Here is a 27,519-nt window from a genome sequence, read left to right on the forward strand (position 1 = left end):
GTCCCTGTACTCACGTTTGGCTGCTTTGATCGTCTTCCGGAGTTGGTAATGTGCGTGTTTGTAGTCCGATGTGTTCGCGGAGGCAAAGGCGGTGTTCCGTGCCGCGCGAACATCTCCGTTAATCCAGGGTTTTTGATTTGGGAAGGATTTGACTGTTCTGGATGGGACGACATCTTCCACGCATTTCCTGATAAATCCACAGACTGAGTCTGTGTATTCATCAATGTCTCTGGCGGCCACGTGAAACATTTCCCAGTCCGCGTGATCAAAACAGTCCCGCAGCGCAGACTCCGATTGGTCCGTCCAACAGTGCACCGCCCTCCGGGTTGGAGCTTCCTGTTTCAGCTTCTGCCTGTAGGCGGGCAGGAGCAGGATGGAGCAGTGATCTGATTGGCCGAATGGGGTGCGGGGGAGGGCTTTGTACGCATCCCGGAAAGAGGTGTAACAGTGGTCGAGTTGCCGGTTTCCACGTGTGTTGAAAAGGATGTGTTGATGGAGTTTTGGTGAGACTTTCTTCAGGTTTCCCTTATTAAAGTCTCCGGCTGTGATAAACGCTGCCTCTGGGTGTGCGGTTTCCTCGCTGCTGATCGCGCTGTACAGTTCCCTGAGTGCACGGTCAGTGTCGGCTTGTGGGGGAATGTAAACAGCCGTAATAATCACTGCTGTAAATTCCCTCGGTAGCCAGAATGGCCGGCACTTAATCATCAGGTACTCCAGGTCCGGTGACCAGAAGGATTTGACCGGGTGCACGTTCGCATAATCACACCAGCTGTTGTTGATCATGAAACACACACCACCGCCTCTGCTTTTCCCAGTAAGATCCTGTGACCTGTCCGCGCGGTGCACAGAGAACCCCGGCAGTTGTATTGCGGAGTCCGGTACTTTGTCCGATAGCCAGGTTTCTGTGAGGCAGATCACGCAGCAGTCCCGCATCTCTCGCTGGAATGAGATCCGTGCCCGAAGCTCGCACAGCTTGTTCTCCAGAGACTGCATATTAGCCAGTAATAAACTGGGTAACGGTGGTCTGTAAGTGCGCCGTCTCAGTCGAACCAGAACGCCAGATCTTCTCCCTCTGCGTCGGCGTTTGCGGCCTCCAGGGCCAGAGAACAAAGGCGTCTCAGGTGAGATGAATGGGGGGTCTGCAAACGGAGCGTCCGTGTTGCAAAACTTGAACTCCGGAAAGTTATAAGAAAGACCGTCTTTTATGTCCAGTAAGGTTTGTCGGTCGTACACAAGGAGACAAGTGCTGCTCGTGAAAAAATAAAGGAAAAGTAAAATTAAACACAGAAGAAAGCCGTTGCTTGGAGGAGCTCGCGACGAGGCTGCCATACTCGGCGCCATCTTGATCTTCCAGTATTCACTGATGCTTATTTCAAAGATTTGGACAGCCTGACACAGACGTTAAGTTTCACTTTCAATTTAAAGTTCACGGTGAAATCACATGAAACACTCATGCAAGTGGATATAAGAGTAGATCCAAGAGTGATGTAAGCGTAGCAAAAGCACTAACAGCACTGTACTTCACAAACAGACAACATTAAAAGTTGCCAAATATTTAGATCATACCTGGACATGGAAACTTAAGAGGATTCAGACTTTCAAACAGGCCTTGTACACCAAATCTCAAATATAAGTGCAAAGAGACTTGCCTTTTTTTAATCTCAATAAAACGCTTTACAGTATAAGTGACAAGCAAGATTCGTGTGGAACAGCAGACTCAAAGACACCCATAGGACCCTGCAGAGGGTCATTTAAAACTACTAAAGAGTGGCAGAAATACTGTTTTCCTACCAAGCAATCACAAGTTCCATTCACAACCAGAGTATAGTGATCCCACCAGCTTTATTTTATCACTCTGTCTGATTTATAGGCCACTCAAGGTAAAGCAAGTGATGCAGAGATTTGTTTTAGCCATGGGGGCCATGCAAGCTGTATCCTGACCAAAAGGGATATACGGCAGATCTGCTTTCATATCCTGGTAATTATAAAGAACAATGCAGGAATAGGGTATTGGATAACAGTCTCTCTTTTCCAGTATTTATTTATTTTAAATACACTAGTTCAGCAAAGCATACATTCACATAATATTTAAATTCATGTACATTTCTTTCATATGATGGCAAACTATTCCATGTCTCTCTTCTCAGAGGTCTGATGCATTACCTGACAGTTAAGAGTAGTTTCCATGTGCTCTCCCTCTAGAAATCCCTGATACAGTTAATATTACAGTGTTTGCAATTAAAATTATACTTGGCAAATGAGTTCTTTACAGCTTTACAAAATCACAGTATCCCTCCCAGTTATCACAGGAGGTATAATAATTCAAAATAACGCAAAAATTTCCAAAAAAGTGCGAGTCTATATCAAAACGTTTGATGTAGCAGCTTCAATGCACTGTGCTCATACAACAAACAGTAAAATGAATGATTCATTCATCCAAGGTTTGCTTTGCTTTTCCTCCTCACACAGAAGAAGGCAATTAAACACACACAAAAGATGATCACACCTGCAATCAGCAAGACTTGCTGTACTATCTCCAACATATCAATGCGGGAGAGAAGTTCCCTCTTAAACATGTCAGCAGTTTTATCATCCAGCGTTGCCGTCTGGTTACACAAAGGACACAGAATATGAAAAAACGACTTATTAAAAAAAAAAGTGAACAAACAGGCTTCGCACATAATTTTTTACTTTTACGTACCTCATTCATCCAAGCAAGAGGTAATAACGTGTGATCTTTCACTTTGTTAAGCACCCTGCAGGACAAAGAGTTAATTAATTCATATTCACTGCTCTTAAAATGTATTTCTTCAGCTAGTTTTAAAGATTAGGAAATTTGCTTAGTCACTTTCTTATATAAATATAAGAATATAAATAGCTCTTTCATGTAATTTCTCTAAAGCTACCATTAGCCATAGTTAGCTTATGGCAAGAGATGCATTGAGACAGATAAAAAGCACCTAAATAACTATATTCAATTATCGCTTGGTTGAAACAGTAGTAAAATGCCTCTAACTGTCTAAAAACATTTAATTTTGCTATTTTTGTAACACCATAAGTCAAATTAACTCCAAGATGGTTAATGCTATGTATTAGCAAACTGATGTTGTTAGCTACGGCACGTGTAAAGACAATAGCCGATAGTTTTCTAAATTATTCACATTCCAGTGCAAGACAAGCTATCCAAATGCTTGAGCTTAACTTAAATAATAGCCTAACACTTGCCAGGATCCCACAGTTATCCCATTTTTCCTTAGCCCAAGTCATTTTCTCCTGATTCAGTAGCTCTATTTTTATTTTTTTTTTGTTTAGTTAGACTGCTTAGTCCTGGGTTCTTTACACTGTTGGTAACTCAAGCCACCACACTGTAGCCTTTTGGACATTTTTCATAATTCTTTAACTGGCATACAAGATTGCAAAAAGGCACCTTCATACTGAAAAAAGTCATGTAAGAGTTACAAATTGCTTTGGAAGGGCATAATTGTGTTCTGTCTGTCTGCATCCTTCCACGGAATATTTGTTGAATCTACACAAACAGCAAATTTTCACCTCTTAATTCCTTTAAAAAGGTGAACGATAACTTACGTAATGTCTTTTGCTGGTCCATACATCATATTGACTTGAATTCTCTTGGCAAAATTAAGGGTAAAACCAGTAATCTAGTGGAAATATACAATAAATAAAAGTTAGCATCTACAAACTCCTGTTGTTCCTAAAATGTAAAAAAACATCAAATAAAATAGCATTGGTTCATACAGGTTCCACATCCAGGAAAGTTTTATGGTGCTCTTCATCTGGGTGTAGGCCCAACACAACCTCCCGTAGATATTCACTGCCTTGAAGGAAGTGGGGCAAAGAGATGAAGATTGGTCTACCTGTTAAGATGACAAACAGAGAATTAAAAGCTGCTGGGCAGACTGATAAATCCTTATAACTTTAGGATGCATGAATTTCCAATTGAATCATGATATGCTGTATGCTGACTGACCGTCTGAACAGGAACTTATGTCCAGTGCTCCAGCCAAGGTGCAGTTTTTGGTGGTTTCATAATTTCTGCAGAAACATTTATTGTCTGGGTTGTCCACAGGAGAGGCTAGAGTGGATGGTAGGAGGCTGTAGCGGTAGACCTCAATACCTTTAAGATTCATAGTTTTCTCATAGCTAGCTGACACAGACCTGAAGACAAACAGATAAGAAGTCAATTCAGGTTCATCTTTGGCTCCACATAGCAACTTTATTCACACAGGAGTATATAACAAAGTTCTGACCCCTAGTGGTTACTGATAGGATAAAGTCCAAAGGTTACAGTAAAGCTCCAACACTTGCCTTTCCAGGAAATACCAAGAGATCTTGATATCAGGCACGATCAAATTAAATTTTACCTACAAATGAAATTATTTATCACCTGCAGATGTCTGATGAGAAGAAATAGAGGGGTACATCCTTATCCACAAACGGAGCAAAGGAAGAACCATCTAAGGAAAAGAATCAGGGAAAAATCTGTTCATAAGGGTAATTCATCTGCATCAGGAGCTGTAGAAATACGTTACATGTACATGAACACATGTTACTTTATCCTACGTACCTGTCCCGTTGATCATGTCACAATATGTATCATTCCAAAAGCTTAATTTCCTGTGGGACAAGATTGAATTTGTCAGAAACACTGACAATTGACAATTGGATTTAACAACAAAAATAAATAAATGGTTGTAGTTAAAATGTAACATCTAATTATCCATTAAATGAATTTTGATCAAAGTTACAGACTTCAAATGCGGTATTTTTAGTCATAATTGTACTCACGTCTCTCCTCGCCATCTGTCAATTACAGACACTTTTGAAATGTCATCCTTTCCAGTGAAGACATTGTAGGGGCCATCAGTGGTACCATTATACTGTGGAAAACATATTTCATTCAAATTTGTTAAATAATTGATTTTTATGCTGCATTTGGCATTTGGTACAAGTGTTTACTTACAGGTGAAAATAGGCCGATGGTGTCTTTCAATATTGGGTCATGGTAACCCCACAACAGCTCCTTAACTGTACGGTGTTGGAATAGGGAAGAATTTGTGCTATTTATGACCATGTCTAGCAAGATATGTGATGCTGGAGGAAGCAATGAATAGGCCCCCTGAAAGAAAATCCAAAACACAAACCCTTACATTTGGAAAATGCTATCATCAATGAAGGTATCACACAAAAAAAAGCAATATGGTTCCATATGTATTATGTACATATATTAAATGTGCAAACAAGAGCAGCTGTTGTCTCAGGATATAAGGCAGAAAATAATCCTCTTTTATGAGAGTGATTCTTCTTAATTACTTGCAAGCACTACAAGCAAACTCACACTCATTGTTAAAGCTTTATCAAAGTTTTGAGAGAACACTCATAAACTGCTCATAAAGAAAAATTGCCATTGACTTGCCACTTGTCTGTATGTTCCACCCTCAAACACAGTAAGAGATGTGTGCGTGTGTGTGTGTGTGTGTGTGTGTGTGTGTGTGTGTGTGTGTGTGTGTGTGTGTGTGTGTGTGTGTGTGTGTGTGTAAGTATAAAGGTGAATATCAAACTGAGTTTAGACAATAAATTAAGATGAGCTTAAGCAGCATTATAAAGTAAAGTGGATCAAAAATCTCCCAACACAGCGTGACAGACTGATAAAGTCATACAGAGAACAATTAGTTAAAGATAGTGATGATAAAGGTGATACTAGATAACACTGAGGTGTCTATAATTTTTCATAAAAGAGAATTCTTGAGAACTTTTTTTTTACGCCTCTATAAAAGGAAGTACCACTAAAGCTATTCTAAGCATTTCAAAACCTTTTCTTAGAGTGTGAGTGAATATGCAAACATGTTGTATATTTTGCAAACTTCCAGGGCAACGTGGCAGTTAAGCCGCCTATTCATTTAAAGCGTTAAAGTTGTCAGAGTAAGTTGTTGGAGCTGTCAGAGATATTAGCTTCCCATATTAGCTTTTTTGGCTATACCATATACTATCTGCTGGTAAACATCTTACTAACCAACCCAAGTATATTGGGTTATATATGTATAATGTTAAAATTAAGATTAGTGTAGATTTGCTATTTTAGTGCAGCTAAATGCATTTCAAATTCAGGTCAACTTCTTTTGCTAATCAAAGCCCCATTCATCTAGCAAGTAATATTCTATTTTTCATCCATTCTCTTCCATTTATCCAAGAGGCAAGGAACACCTTAGAGAGGTTGCCAACCTATCACGGGGCTAACAGAGAGACAACAACCACCATGCTAACCACTACACCACCATGCTGCCCTCAATATTCAGTTACCAATTTGTGCACTTGTTCCAGACAGACCTGGAGGTCAGCACCCTGTTCCAGCAGGTGTGTTTAATGAACTCTCAGTCTAACCCTTAACTCTGAGTTGATTAACTCTGATTTAGGAAACTCAGCTTTTTGGGTTCCAGAATAGCTAGTTAGTTAATTTCAGCACAGTCTGAACAGTCTCTATTTTTGTCCTGTGGACTGAAGAAAGTAAATGTGGATCTGTACAGCAGGGGGAAAAGAGGAATTGTAACTTTCAGCATCATCAACTCAGTCATTTCTAACCCAACTTAAATTTCCCCTAAGAGATTAAAGGCTTAAATCCTGTCAAATTTTACCTTCCAGTTTTAAATGTAATGAATAGGCCATATGAAACCACCCATTGTGAGGGAAAAATGTGTATTCCCTGACTGGTTGGCAGATGGTTGCTAGCGGTTGCTGGCATTTGCTGTGAAACTAAAGATCTCGTCAAACAGGCCTACAGATCGATCAGTGATCCCGTAGTAACAGCTGTTCTCTAGATCCCCTTTTCCATTAGTACCTACTCGGATCACTCGCCACAGTTTTCAGAGTTTTCAATTTGATCATAGTACCTGGGATAAGGTACTAAAATGAGTACAGGTGATTTCTAGAGGTTGGTGAGAGTCGTACACATGAAATTGATCCCAAATATCTATACGGTACTGGACCAAAAATCACCCAGAAACTGGTTTGGTCCTAGGAAAAGTGAAGGTGAATGGGTGCAGTGGTCACCTGTAATTTTCATGGAAGACACTGACTTGGCTGCAAACATTCCCAAACTACTCAGAATGACACAAAGAACCACCAGTCAGGAAATATACATTTTTCCCCAGCGATTCAAGGTTTCCAGAGGCGGTCGCTGACAATCTATGTAACTGAAGCCTTTCTTAACTACTAATTTCATTTTTCATACATCTGTCGTACATTTTAAAATGTTGCTCAGCATTACTTATTGACTATATGTGTTAACATTTTCAACTTAAAATGCTAACAGACCATGTGTAGCCTAGACTCAATAACTCCCTTTAAACTACAGTGTGTCCCGTTTTATTATTTTAAAGTTATTAGTATATTGCAGGGATTATTAGAGTAATGTACAGTAAATGTTTCAGTCTAGTGTATAGCTGATGTGCTGTCCATAAAGTCACTGTGGTAACAAAACCCTGTCTAAATATAACAAGTAACCACCTAACATCTAACTTATTATGTTCACAGCAGACCAGAGTTTAAGATCTCACTCTGGAATAGAAAGCTCAGGATTTCCATTATGTCAACGTTAACAAGCTCAGAGTTTGCAATAAATCCGCTTCCTTGAATAGGCCCCAGGTTCCTCAGTGGTATCACAAAAAAAAAATTAAATAAATTAATTAATTAGTTCATGAAATAGAAACAGAAAATACACAATTTCTGCAATACATTGATGAGCCCTTTCTTTTATCCTTGCTTTCATTTGTGATTTAAATGAACCATCCTGGAAGGTAGAGTGTAACCCTTCTTTCGTTATAAACAAAATGATACGGAGGGTCATAAGACAAAAAAGGTTTGGAATCTAAAATTAATGTTTGAAAAGCAAGCCAGCACAGCTTGCCTTGGCATGTGCTCGTACTGGCATTAGAAAAGAAAAAAAGAGGGTACAGAAACTGTTAAAAGCAGAGCTGACACAAGTTGGGAATCACTATGCACAGCCCCTGACACTTACGGCCACTGCCAGGTTGAGTGAGGTGACTGTGTCTTCCTCTGGTCCCACTGACATGGATGGTTCGAAGATGGCACCCAAGGGCAGCACGAAGGAGGCAGTATTATTGGGGTTGAATGTGACGTTCGCTTTGGGAAGATATCTTGTCCTTAATGAGGAGAGGGTCATGAATGCATGTGGTGTGCCATGAGATAAATGTGATAAAGGACTAAAACAATATCACTATACCGAATGACTTTGAAATTAAAATGATATGCAGGAGGAAAACAAATCCAACTTACTTATATGTGTACGGTCCTTTTTCCTGTACCTCTGGAAATGCACCTTCCTGCACGACCTGCTGTGGGTTTTTCACGTCAAAGAACCAGAACTGCCTGTAAATTGCGATCTCTGAAGCTGCCCAGTTGTCATAAGCTGTCGTTCCAGGCTCAATGACAGCTTCCTAAAACCCCACAGACACACACACACACAATCTATTTTTAACATGCCTCAAGACTGCCAGCAGGCCAGCAGCTCCCCTGATACATGAAAAAGGAGGATGCTCTGTTATTTTAAAAGATCGTTCAGATTTAGACCGTCTCTACAATGTCTAAAAAGAAATCACACATGCTTTTGACAGACGAAAACAAGACGGCACGCCTGGCTTTCTGCACGGCTTCTTGTTTAGTGCTTGGAGCAGCTTTCCACAACATACGCCTCTTCCCTCTCATTTCACCTGATTCACCTTGATCTCCACATACACACACACACACATACACACACTCACACTCTCTATCACTCCCTATCCTGATTCCAAGGGTGAAACATGAGCACCATACCTTCTTGACTGTCCTCTCAATGATCATGTCCCCCACTGGGATAAGGATGCCTCCCAGGATGGCTATCACCGCCCCAAACACAGATCCGGCTAAAAGCCCGCACTTAATGCTAAAGCAGCCCATGGTGGTGTGTGTTGCCTTCCTTCCAACCGTACGTCCGTCTGGCTGCCTGGCTGCTTGTTCTCCTTCTGTCTCTGTGTTTGTGGTGTGTGCTAGTATGTGCAGCTTGCCCGTGTATCAGGAACAGCAGCAGCAGCACAGGCAGGCGGTACTATCAGAGGAGTTGACAGAACAGCAAAGGCCAGGTAAAGGCACACACATATCTTGCAGGTGCCAGATAAATTAAGTTATATAATGACAAGACAGGATTATGGTTCAGCTGATAGGAGTTTTAACCTGGTATGAGTAAGCACTTTCTGGCAAGGTGATAACAGTTTGGCTGAGGAGAAAGGTTGAAACAGGACATGGGGTGCGAGTATAACGTGAGCAGGTTGTTATTGTACATGATTTTGTTAGATTTTAGTTTATTCTTATTGCAAATTTTATAATAAAACCACTGACAAAGATGTATAAGAGTATATAATAGCAGTCCTTTCTTATTCTGATCTTATTTTATCCATATGTATATCTAGTCAGTATCTAGTCATCTCTAGCCTGTTTTACTACTTCTACTCATTTACAGTCCTGGGGAAGACCACACAAGCTCAAAAAGAAGAAACACATAAATCATTAAGAATATTCCCATTATCACAGTGCATTTATAATGCCTTATCTGTATTTGTGTCTGTGTGGCTGGAAATGAATTGCACGTTATCTCGCAAAGATATTTCCCCCCATGCTTATCATGAGTCTATGTTGAAATAATTTTTTATTGTCATTATTTGTTTGGAGCTTGCTCAGCAGCAATATAATATTGATTACAATCATGCAAGGATGGAAAAATCATTTAAAGGTTGTTGTTATCTTTTGTGTTTCTTTAATTACATAGTCTGGCATGGTGAACAGCACTAAAATCGTTCACACTTGTTTTAGTTAATAGATTAATAGATGGGTCTTTCTGGCTATACAGGACTACGTGCTAAAAAAGACTGCATGCCTGGTGTGCCATTTCAATATTATAAGCGGTGAGAAAGAAAATTAGCGTGGATTTGTTTTGAAATTCATTCCTTATAGGCCTTATTCAGAATCACTGAATACTACACTTCCCATAATGCAACTGCCTTTAGACCCTCCCTGGGAAGCACACAGATTCTAAAAATGCTTTCTGCTATGAAGGTGACGCTTCAAGCCGAAACCATAACAGCCCCTATGACATCACCCTGACATGATGAGGTGTAATTTTGTCCGATTACAGAAAGCTCTTCCAGTGTAACAATAGTCATTAAAGTACTGCTTTCTAAAGGGGGTATTTTACCCAATCTGACAAGCAAATTACTCCTTAGGTGTAAATCTATTGGAGTGCCTCTTTTAAACGTTCTGAATTCGTGCAGCTTGGTGCTGTGTAAAAAAATATCCACTCAGGATTTCCACCACATGCACTCTGAAGTTACGTGTTATTGCCACTAGAGGGCAGCACCACCTTTGCCTCGTTACTCGCCGCACGTTCAGCACAGTGGGCCTGCTTACACAATAATTCCATTACATATCTTTGCCAAAGGCCAGTCTCTGTCTGCTTAAACAAATACAGTTGTCAAACAGGATGAATCTCACCTGACTGACTTCATTGTTTATTGCAAGTGTGACTCCAGGATTTCACTTTGCATGGGCACACACTACACCTACAGGCTTTTTCTTTTCTTTACTTTAATGTCTTTAGTTATTTCTAATTTGAAACATGTAATTTTAATCATAAAATGTCTAAAACTAGGGGAAGAAAAAACTTACTAGCAAACTGTTTGGATGCACACAAAATTGGTCTGTATTTCTTAAAAATGTACACCTTTATAAGGGCTTTATTGATTTAAAAGCCATGTAGTGCTCCCACGGGGGTTTGAGTCTTGTGAAGAGCAGCACAACAAAACAGTAAGCAATGTTTAAAAAGAAGGGCATTAAATATATTCCGTAAGATTGGCTTACTTCATCTCTCTGAAGAGTCTAGGATGTTTTTCTGTCACCTTCTTCAATTAAACAGAAGCGACTTTCAAAACAGAATGTAACTTTTCTAGCACTATGGTACTGCTGTTAAATATGTTAAATATTAATTCTGTTCTAGCTCCTTGACTTATGTTTGGTCACCTTACACCTACAAGCAAATTTGTTTGTTTGTTTGTTTGTTTTTTTAATCTGGAACAGTCAAACATTTTAAAAGTCCATCCATTTATCCATCATCTTCGTCAGGGCAGTTCAGGACTGGGTGTGTCTGTTGGGACGGGTTCCCTAGTCTCATAAGGTGACATGAGGTGGGGTACACCGGTGTTAATTAACAATGCTTTTTTTTCATTTGGCTGGTTAGACACACATTACATTGACTTGTTGCACCATCCCGTGGTACAAACTGGTAATGCTTTACAGTAAATGTGTTCAAAGTTGTACTTTCTTCATATTTTGATGATAATTTCAAGTAGTTTTGGAACATTTTCAGCTATTTTAAGCACAGAAAGTTACAGGATTTGTTAAACGAAGAGAAAAAAAATAGATACAGTGCTTATGGCTGCAAGTAAAACCCGGGAAAGTATTTTATAACTTCTTCTTTTTTAAAAACTGAGGTATATATCTTCACTATGTCTAGTCATCATGTTTTCGAAGAATATGAATGCACCACAGCCATACAGTATTTTATAGGTTACTTTTTTTTTAAGTCTTTTTCTTTCAAATTCTCCCTTTAGGGGTCACAAAAGTGGATCATCTGCCTCCATCTCACCCTATCCCCAGCACCCCCTCTGTCACACCAGTCTTCTGTCCTCTTTCATTACATCCATATAACTTTGTTTTCTTGTATAAAATTATATCAGCTTTTAGTAGTACTAGTGGTAGTACTGCTTAGGGTGTACAACCTAAAATCTACTAGCAAACTGTATGCAGGAGATGAGCTGCATAACCAATCTCCACATTAAACAGGACTAAAATAGAAAGGTCAGTGTTGTATATTTGCATGTACTCGTAAAAAGTCACATTTGTAAATAAAAGTTGTACAGAAAGGCAACGAAATGACGTTTGCTCCGCAGGAATGTGTGCACAAAAGTGCATTGCTTACTTTGAATGCTCAGACTTTGTCTGCCAGGCTAAATTATTTAAGCCACAAACAATGGTTGTGAACCGGCTGTGAATGGGTGGGGGATGGGACTGCTATGGTAAGAGGTGTAGTTCCCATGGGAGCAATACATGCTTGTTATGTAGCCTAACCAGTTGCAATAAGTCTAAGCAGATGTGGTGAAATATTGAACTAAAGTGAAACACTGCATAGTACTGTAAACATGTCATGGTTATTTAAAAAAAATTATATTTTTCACATATGGTGAAATAAAAATGTTGTATACTGTTAATCAAAATAATAGTTTTAAGTTAGAAAAAAAATAAAATTATTTGGGCAAGCAGTTGTAAGCTATGGGTGTGCTATGGGAATGCTTTTCAATTGATCACATTTCCAGTTGACGGTGATTGCCTTCAAAATAAAAGTTTCATACGAATCGCTTGACATTTATTCTTGCTAAAAGAAAATAATAATGAAATGATTAAAAGAAAGAAAATCTTGTAAAAATATATAATGATTGATTTTCGATGCACGGAATATGTAAAAGTATACCACAAAGCTTATTTTAAGGGATTTTGTATGCAGTTTAAAGGTGTTTCTTTTATTGTGGAAAATTAAGCCGGAAGTGTTGATTCCGTTGCTGCTTTCGGAACACAGTACAGCGCGCACCACCCGCAACTGCACACACAGTACTAAGCGCTGCAACGAATGGAGGCGAACGGGTGGGAGAGACATCAGCAAGGAATTGTTTCGCTGTCGAAATAGCTTTCCCTCGGATTTCAACCTGAGGACATTTCAGTCGGGTGAAGAAAAACTGAGTTGTTGCTGTTTGGTTTTTTTTAAGAAAAGTCGAATCGCTTTCCCTTTCCCCCTGAAGAGCTCGATTGCCAGTCATTTAAAAAAAGGGCGTGTGTACGGGGTGAAGGCAGCATTAACCAATTAATGTGGGTATATATGATATTTTAGACATTCTTTGACACCAGCTGGGTCTAAAGGACACAGTCGAGGATGGGATGCACACTGAGTACCGAGGACAAGGCTGCGGTGGAGCGCAGTAAAATGATCGACAGAAATCTGCGGGACGACGGGGAGAAGGCAGCCAGGGAGGTCAAGCTTCTGCTGCTCGGTAAGGAAGATTGGGGTGGAGGGGGGCGGTGAACGAACTTCGCTGTGTGTTCGCCCGCAGAACTGCTAGTTCAAAGGATACGGTTGGGAACACACCCTGCTGTGAAACCCACGTTAACCACCCTGGTTAATGGTCAGTGTTGGGGTTGTGTTAGATTACATTAGTTGTGAAGTGTTGCTGAGTTTCCGCATCGCTAGCTTACACCCCTCCTCCTTGCTAGCTACAGTTAAGCGTCCAATCTTCTCACTTGTAACACAACCTGTCCTTTTAAAAGGAAAAACGACACCAGTGTGGCCGAAATACCAGTGATATGTCATTTTGCGTTTATTTGGCTTTTTAAGGGGTTAGTTTTGTAGTTTGGTTACACATGCATGGCAGATTTTTCTTTCTTTGTTTTGCCAGCTGTTGGCGTTAATTCTTTCAGCCCGTCTCCGTGGAGAATTTGACTAAATCCTTTCAACAATGGCACATTTCCTCTCGTCTGGTCCGGTTCAGTGCAGTGAAAATAGGCCTTTGGCTCATTAGGGGCCCAGGCCTGAGTCAGTGACTGAAAACTGTTTTTTTTTTTTTTTTTTTTTTTTTTTTTTTACTTAATTCGTTTCAGGACGTTATAGGTTAAATTCCTATTGTTTCCTATTTTATAACACTGTTTCCTTGTTCTCATCTGAAGACGTAAGCAGGCGTGTTGCAAGCAATAGGCACACAGCTTGTGCAACAAATGCAGAAAATTACAGTAATCAAGAGGCCAGAATAAAGGCTGATTCAGTTAGGAGAAGCCACATAAACATTAGCAGAACTCATTTAAACAAAGCTGTAACCGATCAACTTACAACCGAAGTTGTATGAAGTTAGATGCTGATGTAGATATAGTGGCCTCATGCCACTTCTTTGCAGTGATCATTTTTGATTGATCTTCATTTGTGTACCCGAATCCACCTAGTATATGCTGTTGCTGTGTTAAATTGCCACTGACCTCAGAGATGTAATTTAAATGGCACAGCACACCCACTGATAACTATTACACTTCATAATTATGATTTGTTGCGTTTATTTCATGTGTTTTGTCATTTCCTAGCTCCATCTGACAACCCTGCGTGTACCATTATGTGAACGGTTTCCATTTAGTAGCTAGACGTGTGTGTAGATTAAAAGTGTTGCTGAGATGTGGGGAAGCACTGTTTTGCTTGTAAACAAAGACCACAGGTGAAAAACTTTTCCATCAACCCTTTTTAGGTGGCTCACTTTGGGAAGTGTTGACATGCACACATGTGGTATGTGGGTTAGCAGGACACAAAGTCTGAGGGAAATGCCAGTAGCAGGCAAATACCTAACAGAAGGCACACACAATTCAGAAGCAGATTTTCTACCATTACTTTTAATTTTTGAATGAAGATAACTGTGTGTGTGTGTGTGTAAAACTTGATGGGACACAATTGGCTTTTACTAGGGTATGGTTTTGTTTGTACAAGTAGGTGCATATTTTCCCATTACAGATCAGTTGCATTCCTTCGGTGTTTGGAGGCCAGATGGGGCTTGCTGAGTAAAAGCAAGCAAGTAAGGTCAAGTTTCTGCTATGTCGCTGTAGGGAAGAATATTAGTTTTAGTTTAGTTTTTTTTTTAATTTTTTTAAACATGTATCATACACAAAAACATGTGGCACTACTTTTGCACTTCTCAGTTTCTGATAGAATAGGTCGCGTGGCGCCACTCGTGGCTGCTTTGGCTCCATCGCCTGTCATCTGTGTTTGATCCATTCAGTGTGGTAGCCAGGTAACCCGCTCGGCCTCTTCAGGTTCCTGCCTGAAGTGACACACACACACACACAGAGTTTGAGATGCCAGGAGAAAAGAAAAAGAGGACCTGTAAGACGAGAACAGTGCTAATGACGAGAGCATTAAAAATGAAAAAAGCTGCGGTGCGGTGAAGCACGGGGACCCGAGTCGGGCTTTTGAATTGTTTACTTTGCAGAAAAACAGTCACTGAGTAGACTTGAGGCTGGTGATTTGCAAGCCACTCATGAGTATACTTTTCTCTAAACGCACCCTGTCAACAGTGTATTCAGGGATGCTGTTGTATACCTCTGGATGCACTCAAAGAACATTAAATCTTTTGTGCAGCTTGTGGTGGTGACCTCAACCCGGTGTCGAGATATTTGTATACAACAGGTGGCCACAGTTTGGCCACAATTTGGTGTGATGACCACCTGGTTTTCAAGCGCTGTCCTAAATGTTAATTACAGGCTCATGGTCTCTCCCTGTCAGCAGCAAAGAATAATTGCCTTGACGTAAAAAAGCAAAACTCAATTTGCATGAAAAAAATGATTTGAATCTTTGTAGGGCGTCAAGTCCAAACCAGCTGGCAGGCTCAGGTGTCTCTCGCAGAGTGAGGAAATGTGGTCTTTTCTGCGAAACATATTTTTCATTTAGCTCTAGTCTTAATATGGCTCTCATTTTATTTCCATCATCTCCAGGACCCAATTATCCTACTATTCATATCTACATGCTAAAATAGATTACAATCTCCTCAGCCTAATTACTCGTTCTATAGCTGTCGCGCAACTGTGGGAAGATTTTATTAATACACCTCGGGCTTTTTCTGACTCATGTCATCGGTCTCTCTTTCATTTTTTCCCCCCGTATTTTTGTTCTTTTACTAATTATAAAACCAGTTTTGCAAGATGGCTTGAAGATGGCCCCCATCTCACAGTAAACAGAGATGACAAAGTAGTTAAATAACTCTTTTATTGCTGTAAGCACATTAGACATCGAATGGGTCAGTCTGTGCCAGCGTGCGTGTGGTAAGCAATCTTTTAGTTGTCGATTTTTCTTTTTTGGCAGATCGATCTCTGTGATTTAGCGTGGTCGTTTCCCGCGGCGGGTAGCACCTCTCCGAGGCTCCTGGAATCCTTCACAAGTGACTCATACTTAAATCCCCGAAAGGGGGAGAAGGAGGGGAGGGGGGCGGAAAAGAGGAATTGGATAGTGAGTGAGAGGAACATTAAATCATAAAGAGAAAATGACTATAGGAGACTGGGAGAATGTAAAAGAGGAAGAAGCATGCGTGCAGCTGAATAAGAGTGGAAAACTAAAAGAGGGAAGGGTTCCGTGGTGTTGGGCTCCTGCTGCTAATGTGGCATCACTAATGTGTTTAGCACATTGTGCCAAACTTCATAAGCTCTCCTTGAGCCCCTGAACTGCTTAAACCCCATGACCCACACAAATTTATCTTCATGCCATCGATCCGAGCCCAAAGCCAGCACGAATGAAGAGAATTTTTACTAACTGCAATTTTGGTTTGCATGTATCGCATTACTCATTCTCCACAACATTTATCAGCAACATATGGTTAATCTATAAATGAGACAGCCCGGCCACGGCAGCCGTTTTAATCACATTCTTCTAAAATATCCTCCCCATCTCCCTACTTGAGGAAAGGACCAACTAGGGTCCAGGAGGGAAGATGTGTTTGCGGTCAGTAGATAGAAACGGCTCTGTTCTCAGTGGAAGAAGTAGAGAGGGGGGGAAGAAAACCACAATTTTCACTGCAAGGGTTTGCTCGAATTTTCCTAAAATAGTTTGAACCACTAGAAACAGAAACCAGCTGCTCCAGTGGTTCTGACTCTAGCTGTTTTAGGGTGGGTGTATCAAAGCTGTGGGCGTGTAACATGACTCTGCATGAAGAGCGATAGGTCAGGCCCGTGGTTCTAAAGTAACCCTTAAAGGTCTGTGTGTGTGAGTGAAGGAGAGAGCGAGTCGGTTTGACTTTCTCTCTATGTTCCTCAAATAGTGAGACTTTGACGAAAGCCACACCCTGATTATGTCGCTGTTGAGACACCAGGGTCAATTCACTTGTATAAACACGTGGCTTATGTTTCATAGATGTCTTTTTTAAACTTTCTTTGGTGTAATAATAAAGTTCTTCTCGTGATTTGCACTGAATTTAAGCAACAGTTCGCTCAAGAGTCACTGATAATTTGTCGTCTTGAATATGAAGGAATCCCTCTAAAAGGGTACCGAAATATGGTCATTCTTAATCCCGAATGATCAGTAATTGCTGATTTTAATTAACTGATTCTTCTCAGCTCTGAACTATTTCATGCTTAGTGCAACCTTTCTGTAGGAAAGTACTCCCAGCGACATTGTCAAAATGGGTCTTGGGCAGGCCGAGGGGTGCAACTGTGCCAGCTCACCAGCAAGCCATGCTCAGGCAACAGCGGTTGCACCGTCTGTGCGCAAGTCCTGCAGGGCTTCACACAGCCGAGTGTTTTGGCCTCGGAGCACGGGGAGCTGCCACTGCACCGTCAACCCCCTCAGGGGCGCTCCAGCACCCGAGTGGTGACACGTAATTAAAATAATGTGTCCTCAGGTGAATTTCGTCCAATTATACTGAAGGTGAAGTGCCAGTGCTCTGCCAGCATGCAGCTGTTACTGAAGGAAAGTTCGCAGGAATGCAGTCACAAGCTGTGTATACTGCAGTAAGTGTGTGTGTGTGTGTGTGTGTGTGTATATATATATATATATATATACATACACATATACACACACACACGTATTTATTTTGTTTTTATAAATAATGCTGTCTTACTGCATAAGGCAGGCTGGACAAGAAGTGGCACTAAAAAATGCAATATGTCCCTTTTTTCTTCTTCTTCTGCTTCTTCTTCTTCGTCGTTTTGTTTTTGCAATCACAAAGAAAGTGGAACTAGATTAAGTGGGTGATTTATTATGCAAGAGCACACCATGTTGTCCCTGCTGACTCCATCACGAGGTAAAAGATAGTGGTAGATTTCATGATATGATTCCACTTCCTCTTATTCTGTTTCTAGGGCTGACAGAGAGGAGCTGTGGGTGTTTACTTGGGGGAATGGCCACGCTTTAGTGGTTAGGAACACCTTCCCTACTGGCAGAGGAGTGTTACGTCAACAAGAAGTGGCCAATTGCTTCACTATATATATGTAATATGAGGACATTGATTGTGCATTAGCAGTTCTGATGTAGTTTATGGTAATACCCATTAGAGCACGCAAGTCTAATGAATGTGGTTTGTAAAGATATCGCATATGGGCTTTTATCGGTGAAAGAGAAATATCAGTAAAAGGGCGCACCCACTGGACTGGTGTGGTAGAGGAAAGGGAGCAGAAGGATGTGTTATAGGTAGTGGACTTGCAGTCAAAACCCACATGTGACCCACACAGAGCCACATGGTCTCTTCAGGTGACTGTGGCTCAGAAATAACGAGAGGAGTCATCATGACACTGTGAGGTTTTCGAGATCCACAAAAGCCATGCCGACGGTTGCATTCTCTTCATGAGCACCCGCTACTCCACCACTAGTATTGTCTCATCAATCAAGGAAACTGACGTCAATCTGATTAGTGGTCAGCGCCTAGTGTCTTGCCATCCTGAAAAGGCACCTCACTGCTGCTGTCAATAATTCCTTATCATTAGTTATGCGCCCACGGCCTTCATACCAAGTGAACAAAATGCTGATAGAAATCCCAGGCGAGCATTCAGCTTACAGAGCAACAGATTCAGTCCCATTTTTGGGGATTTAAGAATCAGGGTATTAGAGGCTGTAACTGCCCGGAGCTGAGAGAGAATCTTTAACCTAAACGCTAAAGTCATGCACAGACCTCAAAGCGCACTCATACAATCACAGTGTTGTTTAGGAGTTGTCCTTTGGTTGACGTGATCGTGTATCAGATTGCGTTTTCACGGTTTCCCGTCATGCTGTTTGGTCGCACTGAATCCTCGTGTAAAGGCATAGACTTTCGTGGGCTGGTTAATATAAGGGTTGGTTTCAGATATATTCAAGTAAAGTCCACTTTTGTATTTATTTATTTATGTTTTGTCTTTTCCAGGTGCTGGCGAATCAGGGAAAAGCACAATTGTCAAGCAGATGAAGTGAGTACATTTCTCTCCTGTACTGAACGAGCAAAATGAACTCCATTCTCGCTTCTATTTTTTCTTCTTCCACTGGCTTCTCTGATGAGATGCACAACTGACACCACACTAGATTACACACTGGAAGAGTATTCATTTTCCTCAGCTAAACAGTGTCAAACACCCATCATAGTCTCTATGGGTGGTAATACGCCCTGCAAGTTGCAGTACAAACAGGTGTCATGCATAATGGTCATGGAAACAACACAGCAGCATACATCAGTGCGTGCGTGCGTGCGTGCGTGCGAATGTCCTGCATATGAAATACATTTTTGATAAATGTTTATGGCTGCATCGTCAATCACCAGCCATCCACATCTCAGAAGCACAATATATTTGTACAGTTTTTTTGGGGGTTTTTTTTTTTTGTTTTTGTTTTTTTACAGCACCTGTCCTACTGTAATATTACTTTATTTGTTATTGACAAGCAAGAGATCATCATTCAGTCCCCAGACAGATTTAAACAGTGATTTAAGGAAAGTGTTTACATTATGTTTAGTGTAGTGTTAATAGAGCTGAATTGTGTGTTTGTAGCTGGTCTAAAGAAATTCAGTTAAAAGACAAAATGAATAATTACATCATCTGATAAGTAAAGCTGGAACAGTTCAAATAACTGGCTGAAGGCTCTTTAGTCATTTGATTAGTTAAATTAAAGCCTTCTAGGAGCAAGTCTTGCCACTGAAGCATTCTTTGTAATGCAACCAGGCAGTTATTTTGAAGCCAGCGTCAGTTTCAGTCAGTCCCAATGTGATCGGCGTCTCTGTCTCCCCCGACCTGCACTCTTTAACAAAGATCATGCTAACGATACAGTCAGAATATAATATCTAAACTATAATGAGTAGATGTGACCACCATCACGCAGTTAAGGATGTTATGAACCTTTTCTGTGCTTAGACGTCAATGCTGTAATACCATTGGTTTGTATTTTTCATGGTTCAGCAACCACCATTCTTCTCTGGGTTTTGTTCGAGGTTCAGCTCCAATTTGTGAGGGTTTGGTGGGTTAATCTGCAAAACCAAAAAAATGCTTTAGGAAATGACGATTATCATTTTTAACGATTTTCTATTATTTTATAGACAAAATGATGATAATAATAAAATGATATTTAAGAAAATAAAAGGCAGATTAATCTTTCTGCTTGTGGCTTACATCTGCACTATCATGTTTTTAAGCACTTCAAAAACAGACCAAAACACTGGAGCCACCTGATTCCAGTGGGTGACGTGTTTCAGTGAAAATGGGCACTTTAAGTTAACCAACATTAAAAGAGCTCCCATCTTCAGGAGCAAAAGATGGACTCAGGGCTGAAAGCCAGCGATGGTGTAAGGAAGATGGAATTTGCCGAAAGACTGACTGACGCATTGTTGGTTTGGGGCTTTTAGGTGGCTTTGCAGACTGCCAGAAGTATGGCATAAAGCCTTTCCTTCTGAGCAGCAAAACCAAAGCTCTATTCAGAATTTTTGTGCGAAATAAACTGAAAGAACTTCAAGATATTATTTTTACGTAGCATGAATTCAGCTGATGCTTTTGTCTAGTAACCAACACTGAGTGCAACTATAAGAGGGTGAATAAAAGCTTCTTTTCCCTGGATAATAATTCCTGCAGCCAGAAATGAGGAGCAAAGAGTTCAGGGCCACTGTGGCCAGGCAGTATTTGTGCAGATGGGGATTTTTTTTTTTAAGCGATACTAAATTTGAGCTAAAGAGGAAGAAGGATTTCTAAAAATGATTAAAAAAAATTGTACATCATTCAGCAGGAAGAATTGGTTAGGCCCACTGCTAACCAGTACCCCCCCCCCCCCCCCCCCCCCTTCTCTACAGGATCATCCATGAGGCAGGCTACTCAGAAGAGGAATGCAAGCAGTACAAGGCTGTGGTCTACAGCAACACTATCCAGTCCATAATCGCCATCATCAGAGCCATGGGGCGCCTCAAGATCGACTTCGGTGACCCAGCAAGAGCTGTGAGTAGAGAGAAGATTGTAATTTGGTCTGTTTAGAGTAGAAACCCAAAGTAAATTTGTGGTGTTGGGGAAACAAGCAGGTAGTTACATTAAGTGATCACTGTCAATAGGAACAATAGTCTGCTTACACGCCCTTCAACATAACATTATAAAAATAGTAGGGTCATTTATTTGGGTCTTTTAATTTGTAGCTTTCCCTGCGATGTATTTAAAATGTGACTGGTGTTTTAGCTTGATAGCTCATGTGAATCACAATGGTGGTGTAATGACTGAGATGGCTGATTTATGATATTGACACCACCCCGACTCCTCTCTCAGGATGATGCACGGCAACTGTTTGTGCTGGCGGGCTCAGCAGAGGAAGGCTTCATGACAGCTGAGCTGGCCGGTGTCATCAAGCGACTCTGGAAGGACGGAGGTGTTCAAGCCTGCTTCAGCCGCTCCCGCGAATATCAGCTCAACGACTCGGCAGCATAGTGAGTCACGCAGTCCAACACATAAGCAACCACGTTAATAATCGCCGGGTTCACCACAGCCGTGAGTCATCGGCAGAAAAGACGGGCGATGACAAAGTCTTTCACGTCAGATGACCAGGAGCCCAAAATGAGCGCGTTTCCACTGTAAACACAGAAGCCAGACACACGCTGCCCCAACCTTCAACCATACTCAGAGAGCTACTTGTATGGCTGATGTGTCTGGACTTTTAATCTGTCAATATTTACTTTCCTCTACCGTGCCTGAAGAGCGATGGCTGCAAAGACTATTTAATCTTTGACCTTCTCCTTCAGCACAGGAACATTTAGCACATGCTTAAAGATTTTAAAAACTCAGTAAAAAAAAAAAAAGAAATTTCTGTAGCTGAACATGTCTTTACTAGTTGGAACCTAGCATATATTGCCCCTGGCACTTCAACAAATTCTATCACAAGGCAGCTTTTTTTTTTTCCTTTTATTATTTTTCAGGGTTGGAAAGCCATCTACCTTGTTTTGCTTCTATAGAGCAAACATCAGCAGTTATATTGCAGCAGTTGTCCATTTTCTAATTAGTTCCGCTTATCCTGCTGTCCAGGGGCTTTTCTGAATTATTTTTTTTTCACTCCACATAATATCCTGCAGGACAAACAGCAGGCTTGTCTGCATGAAATTGAGATTACTTTGCTTCTGCTAACAACTACAGGTTACTAATCCCCCCTCCTTCCTTTTAAATTATCACCAGTAACCTTGAGGTATCAACTTAAAACGTAATGCATCCAAAGTGTGTTTAGTTTGTCTAATATACTTAACGGTATTGCATATTTTAAAAGATTAAAAATATTTCTACTCTGTTTGCAAAATGTTCTATCTTCATACATGTGTTGCAGCACTACAGTCGGCAGAGAATGTTGTTTTTGTTTGCACTGATGTCCAAGAATTTTGTCGAGAAAGCAAAAACCTACTCGAAGTGATAAAGAATAAATAGAATTCCACCCTTCTATTTTCAGTACACAGCTATTCCCATACAAGGTAATGAGAGTCTATCCCAGCAGGTACTTTATTTGACAAAATGTGGGACAGCACCCTGGACAGATGGCTGGTTTATTACAGGGCTAATGCACAGAGACAATCGCACTCACACGTAGGGAGTTTCCAATTCAGCTGCAAGTTGTTAGGACTGTAGGAGGGATCAAAGCACATAGAAGGGAACCCCGCAACCAGCGAAAACAATGTACACTCCCCACTGAAAAAGAGCAGGACTTAGATTAAAACCAAGGTCCTGTTTGCTGTGAGGCAACAGCTCTAACCACAAAACCACTGTTAAATTTAGACACAATGGCAAATGCTCTATACTGTCACTAGCTTCCTCTTTTTTTGTTGTTGTTGTTTTGTCTCTACTGAAAAACTGAATTCAAATGTGTAAAACAGGGCTGTATTGAAATGTGTACATAAAATGACTAGTTTTACGACCAGAATATAGAATCTAACCTGGTTTTCACCTCCCTGCACTGGGAGCAGAGACAGGTGACCTTGATCCATTTTCTCCAACCCTCCCCTCCTCATGTCCTTTTCTTTATGTCCTTCTCTCAGCTACTTGAACGATTTGGACAGGATATCCCAGGCCACCTACATCCCAACTCAGCAGGATGTCCTGAGGACCCGAGTGAAAACCACGGGCATTGTTGAGACGCACTTCACATTTAAGGACCTGCACTTCAAGTGAGAATTTTGTTGTAACAACTGGCTCAGAGTGTTTTACAAGATGTCTTAATTAGTTTTCCTTCCTGTTACTGACTCATTCACTCCAAAAGAAATTCCCTTTATGCATTCACAGCTGTAAGTTGTGACACAGTCTGCGAAGGTGTTGCGCACATCAGCGATGACTCAGTTGTCACCCTCTTTTAATGTACACAGACAGGAAGTGAGCGCAGGAGGTTTGGTGATGTCATGATACCAGGAATGTTTTTAGCCAATTCAGCGTCACATCGCTGTAATTAGCTCCATAAAAGCACACTTCACTTACAAAAGCCAAAGTAGATATTGCTTTATGTAATGTGGGAGTTTACAGGTTTTCTCAAGAACAAAGTATTTATTTAGTTTAGGTACTCATCTGGTTGAATTTGCTTCCAATTTAATCTGAACACCAAGTATGGTTTAATTTCCTTTCAAAAGCCCGCCTCCTGTTCCATCTTTAAAACTAAAGTATTTCCAGATGGGACTTGTGCAGTTTTATACACCAGTAGGAGCTATTACAGAAGCTAAATGAGGCCTTGAATGGTTCCCTTGGTATTTCTTATTGCACTACAGCTGTGTGTTTTTGTACATCGGTGCACAAGGGTGTCTCACGTAATGTATGCTCAGATTGATTTTCTTAAAAATGTGGAAAAAACTGTAGATATAAAGTGATATCTGTGATGAGCCTTAATTGAAAATCATAGTCCTGTTCACGAATTGAAGTACCTACATTGCCCTCTCAAGTAAAACCAGAAAAGTGCTTTTCTGATAGCCTGTATATGAAAGATGGAAGTAGCCACCATCACATCTGGCTCAAGCTTGGCATTTTGGCTTTAGCTGTCTTTTTGTTTTTTTATTTTTGTTTTTTGTCAGCCAGATGTTACCATAAGGGTATGTCTGTGGAGTTAAATAACACTAGTCTCATGAAGCTAGCTTAGTTAGCAAGTTGAATGTGTAATTCACTGTAATATTGCATGAAAAGGAAACTAGTACGAGTTGCCTGGCTTGGTTATTCTCAATCTCTCTTTGTGTTTATACTTGTTGTATGCCTCAGTGTTTTCTGTAGTAATGTTTTTAAAGTTCATCTTTCATTTATAACCACAAAGTCATTTGTTTTCTGTACTTTTATCACTACTCGCCATAGTAGTCATTTTTTTTTTTGTAAACCTCTGGATTTCACAAGCACTATCTCTAATGTAAGCTGTCATGCTGAGGAACATGCTCACACGATCCCACTCCTGTCTTCAACCCAGAATGTTTGATGTAGGAGGTCAGCGGTCTGAGAGGAAGAAGTGGATCCACTGCTTTGAGGGTGTGACGGCCATCATCTTCTGCGTGGCTCTCAGTGATTATGACTTGGTGCTGGCTGAGGATGAAGAGATGGTGAGTGGTTCAGCTGTGTGACTCATGGAACATGACATAATAGCAGGCACTCTATGTTCACACACAGCAGGAACTTTGTCTTTGCGTATTATAATCACAATGGTCATAGAAGTAGAAGCGAAGGATCGGTTCCACTCGTGACATCTTCGTGGATCACTGAGCGAAGCACAAAGACCCATCGTCACTTTCCTTTTTCTCCTCAGAACCGAATGCACGAGAGCATGAAGCTGTTTGACAGCATCTGCAACAACAAGTGGTTCACAGACACCTCCATTATCCTCTTCCTCAATAAGAAGGACCTGTTTGAAGAGAAAATCAAGAAGAGCCCTCTTACCATCTGCTACCCAGAATACGCTGGTGAGTCTGGCAGTAAAAAGCCTTTTTCATCGATTCACATTGTGCTCAGGATACCCTCAGTTGGTGTTGTTATAAAACAAAGTCTTACGGCAGATTTTAAAACTGTTTACTTTCCTGCTAAATACAAAGTTATAGCTAAGAGATAATCTGCCCACCACTCGATCTTTGAATCTCAGTAATCAGTCTTAACCCAAATGTTGTTTTTGTGTAGCATCTATGTGCCAGACTACTTGTTGGCCACCACCAGTAACCTTCTCAAATTATTGCTTCAACCCAGCATGTTCGTCTACATAAACCTGCCGAATTTTCTTTTCAATCTCTGCTTTTTATACACAATAATTCAAATGCATCCTAATTAGTGGATTATCAAAGCATTATAGCCATTAGGGATGTCCTGATCATGATGTAGGGCCATACCAGCATTTGGCATAACAATTTAGCCATTTATTTCTTCTTCTTTTTTTCATACAAAGGAAGCACACTTAGCAGGATAAAGCCCAGCCATGCTATTCATTTCCTAGCGCCGTACAAAAATTACGCTTTCCCTGTCCCTTCCTTACATGGTAACTTCCCGGGCTACTTCACTTCCACCTCCTCGTCTTTCTCAGGCTCCAACACGTACGAGGAAGCAGCTGCCTACATCCAGTGTCAGTTTGAGGACCTGAACAAGAGGAAGGACACCAAGGAGATTTACACCCACTTCACCTGCGCCACAGATACCAAGAACGTGCAGTTTGTCTTTGACGCTGTTACTGACGTCATTATCAAGAACAACCTGAAAGACTGTGGACTCTTCTGAAGATGACAACCTTTTTTTATTATTATTATTGGTAAGTAAGCCCTCACATGTGGCGCACACGTGTGTCATGGATGAGGGCACATATAAGGAATACAACTGCTTATGTGCTCACCAGGATGGAGTGGGAGTTGAGTAAACCACTGGAGCCTTATTTGAATATCTACATCTTTCCATGATGATTAAAAACTTACTTTTGTGTGTGTGTGTGTGTGTGTGTGTGTGTGTATTTTTGTTTCCAGAATATAAGTATTCAGAGCATAAAGAAGGAAAATAATCCATCATTTAATCAATGATGTGTGCAAATTTGTGCCGTCTTCTTTTCAAAGGCTTGAATTCATTTTCTGCTTAATTTAGATGCATGTGAAACGATAGCGGCAAGGTCGAGGTCTGCAAAGCCTCTCCTTAAACCACCACCCCTCCTCCATCTACTCGTCTTTCATGTTTCTTTATTTCTCCCCTTGTGTCCTCAGGCAGTGGAGCCAGCTTATTGTGCATCTTTAGTGGGGAAGATGAGAAGAATGGGGAAAATCAGTCACGGACCAGTGCTGTACTATATGCCACTTTTAACAGCTTTATTTATGTTTTTCGTCTTGGAACCTTTGGAACTAGCGTTACATTTGTGTAGGATGTTTGTATCATTGTAAAGGCGTCACTGCAAAATTCTTTTCATCTTTTTTGTTTTTCTGTTTTTGAGAAAGATCTTTTTTTTTTTTTTGCTGTTCCTTCTGCCACTGTCTCTGGAAAATGAAACTTCACTGTTGATGGAAATGCTTCTTTTCTCCCTTCCCCGCAACCAAAAGGGAAGAAAAGGGGTGCAACCTTTGAGTCCAGTTTGTTGGTACTTGTGCCTTCGCATGCCTTTTACTGCGGTCGTAGTACAAATGCTTGTTCTTTTGCCTGCTGAATTGTTCTAGTCATTAAGAGGTAAACTGTTTTCATATGTTAGTGTCTCTGCTATCTTCTGTGTGCACACCACTGAGCTTTCAGGAGGATTTACCTCTAGTTTATAAGGTACATGGGTCTCCATTGTGACCAACATGTAGCCTCCACGGTCCCCTAATTCCCACCCACCCTGACAATGGAAGGCCTCGTCAGCCAATCACACAGTACAATACTGCGATCTATATTGTTACATTTACCCCACAAATATGGGGTCCTGGTTTTTAAACTATCTGTAAAATATCCATTCTTCCCAAACATTCAAAAAATGGTTAGCTGAGGCACTGAGCTTATAATATGCTTAAGTGTTTTAAGTACTAAGACCAGAGTAGGCACATTTTACTGTATATTTTAATGTATTTTTTTGGGGGGGGGGGGGGGGCTATGGAGAATTTGGTGTTGAGAAGAGAAACTAAATCTCAGAATAGATTATGAAGGTGAGGATGAGGTCTGAAATGTTTTAAAATTCAGGCGCTGTTCTTGGATCCTGGCTAATGATGATTTTTGAGAGTAGAGACACTGCTTGAGGATCCTGGAAACTGTGATGGTCAAGGAAGCCTGGTCTGTTATCATAGATCAGCAATACTTTGGCAAGAGAGTGATGTAAAATGTCATCCTGGATCTGTTCATATAAAGAAACTGCCACAACTGTCAGTGTATGTATGTTCTCCGTGGAAGGAGAATCTTTGTAGACTCATCTCCCTTATTTTGCTAATAAAAACCATTTACAAACAATGTGGCTGCTGTATCGTATATAATGACTTTCTT

At 40.8% G+C, this 27,519-nt stretch overlaps 2 protein-coding genes across 2 annotated transcripts; one reads left to right on the forward strand and one right to left on the reverse strand.

Annotated features, from left to right (window-relative positions):
* Window positions 1–1,681: 1,681 nt before the first annotated feature.
* cd36 (CD36 molecule (CD36 blood group)) lies at window positions 1,682–9,127 on the reverse strand. Its single transcript, XM_086268690.1, has 12 exons — window positions 8,848–9,127; window positions 8,311–8,471; window positions 8,033–8,177; window positions 4,982–5,137; window positions 4,807–4,898; window positions 4,586–4,635; window positions 4,406–4,475; window positions 3,989–4,176; window positions 3,757–3,875; window positions 3,586–3,659; window positions 2,702–2,756; window positions 1,682–2,606 (listed from the first exon to the last, which is right to left on the reverse strand). The coding sequence occupies exons 1-12, from the start codon at window positions 8,968–8,970 to the stop codon at window positions 2,433–2,435; spliced, it is 1,407 nt and encodes a 468-aa protein (XP_086124816.1). The 5' UTR covers window positions 8,971–9,127; the 3' UTR covers window positions 1,682–2,432.
* A 3,572-nt stretch (window positions 9,128–12,699) lies between these two features.
* On the forward strand, window positions 12,700–27,486 carry gnai1 (guanine nucleotide binding protein (G protein), alpha inhibiting activity polypeptide 1). Its single transcript, XM_086270249.1, has 9 exons — window positions 12,700–13,163; window positions 19,023–19,065; window positions 20,925–21,066; window positions 21,385–21,542; window positions 23,130–23,258; window positions 24,527–24,656; window positions 24,860–25,013; window positions 25,622–25,843; window positions 26,283–27,486. The coding sequence occupies exons 1-8, from the start codon at window positions 13,046–13,048 to the stop codon at window positions 25,810–25,812; spliced, it is 1,065 nt and encodes a 354-aa protein (XP_086126375.1). The 5' UTR covers window positions 12,700–13,045; the 3' UTR covers window positions 25,813–25,843; window positions 26,283–27,486.
* The last annotated feature ends 33 nt before the right edge of the window (window positions 27,487–27,519 follow it).

The sequence above is a fragment of the Aulonocara sp. 'chitande type north' Nkhata Bay genome, linkage group LG17, assembly GCF_057382095.1.
Source record: "Aulonocara sp. 'chitande type north' Nkhata Bay isolate Kocher_YH1m ecotype deep benthic linkage group LG17, A_spYH_male_GT1.1, whole genome shotgun sequence".
NCBI lineage: Eukaryota > Metazoa > Chordata > Actinopteri > Cichliformes > Cichlidae > Aulonocara > Aulonocara sp. 'chitande type north' Nkhata Bay.

Excerpts from the sequence above, each read along its gene's own strand:
- cd36 (XM_086268690.1), bottom strand. The coding sequence starts at position 8,970 with ATGGGCTGCTTTAGCATTAAGTGCGGGCTTTTAGCCGGATCTGTGTTT. Across the intron at positions 8,472-8,847 it reads TTGAGAGGACAGTCAAGAAG|GAAGCTGTCATTGAGCCTGG; the intron begins GTATGGTGCTCA and ends GTGGGGTTTTAG. Across the intron at positions 8,178-8,310 it reads AAAGGACCGTACACATATAA|GACAAGATATCTTCCCAAAG; the intron begins GTAAGTTGGATT and ends CTCCTCATTAAG.
- gnai1 (XM_086270249.1), top strand. The coding sequence starts at position 13,046 with ATGGGATGCACACTGAGTACCGAGGACAAGGCTGCGGTGGAGCGCAGT. Across the intron at positions 19,066-20,924 it reads ACAATTGTCAAGCAGATGAA|GATCATCCATGAGGCAGGCT; the intron begins GTGAGTACATTT and ends CCTTCTCTACAG. Across the intron at positions 21,543-23,129 it reads CTCAACGACTCGGCAGCATA|CTACTTGAACGATTTGGACA; the intron begins GTGAGTCACGCA and ends TCCTTCTCTCAG.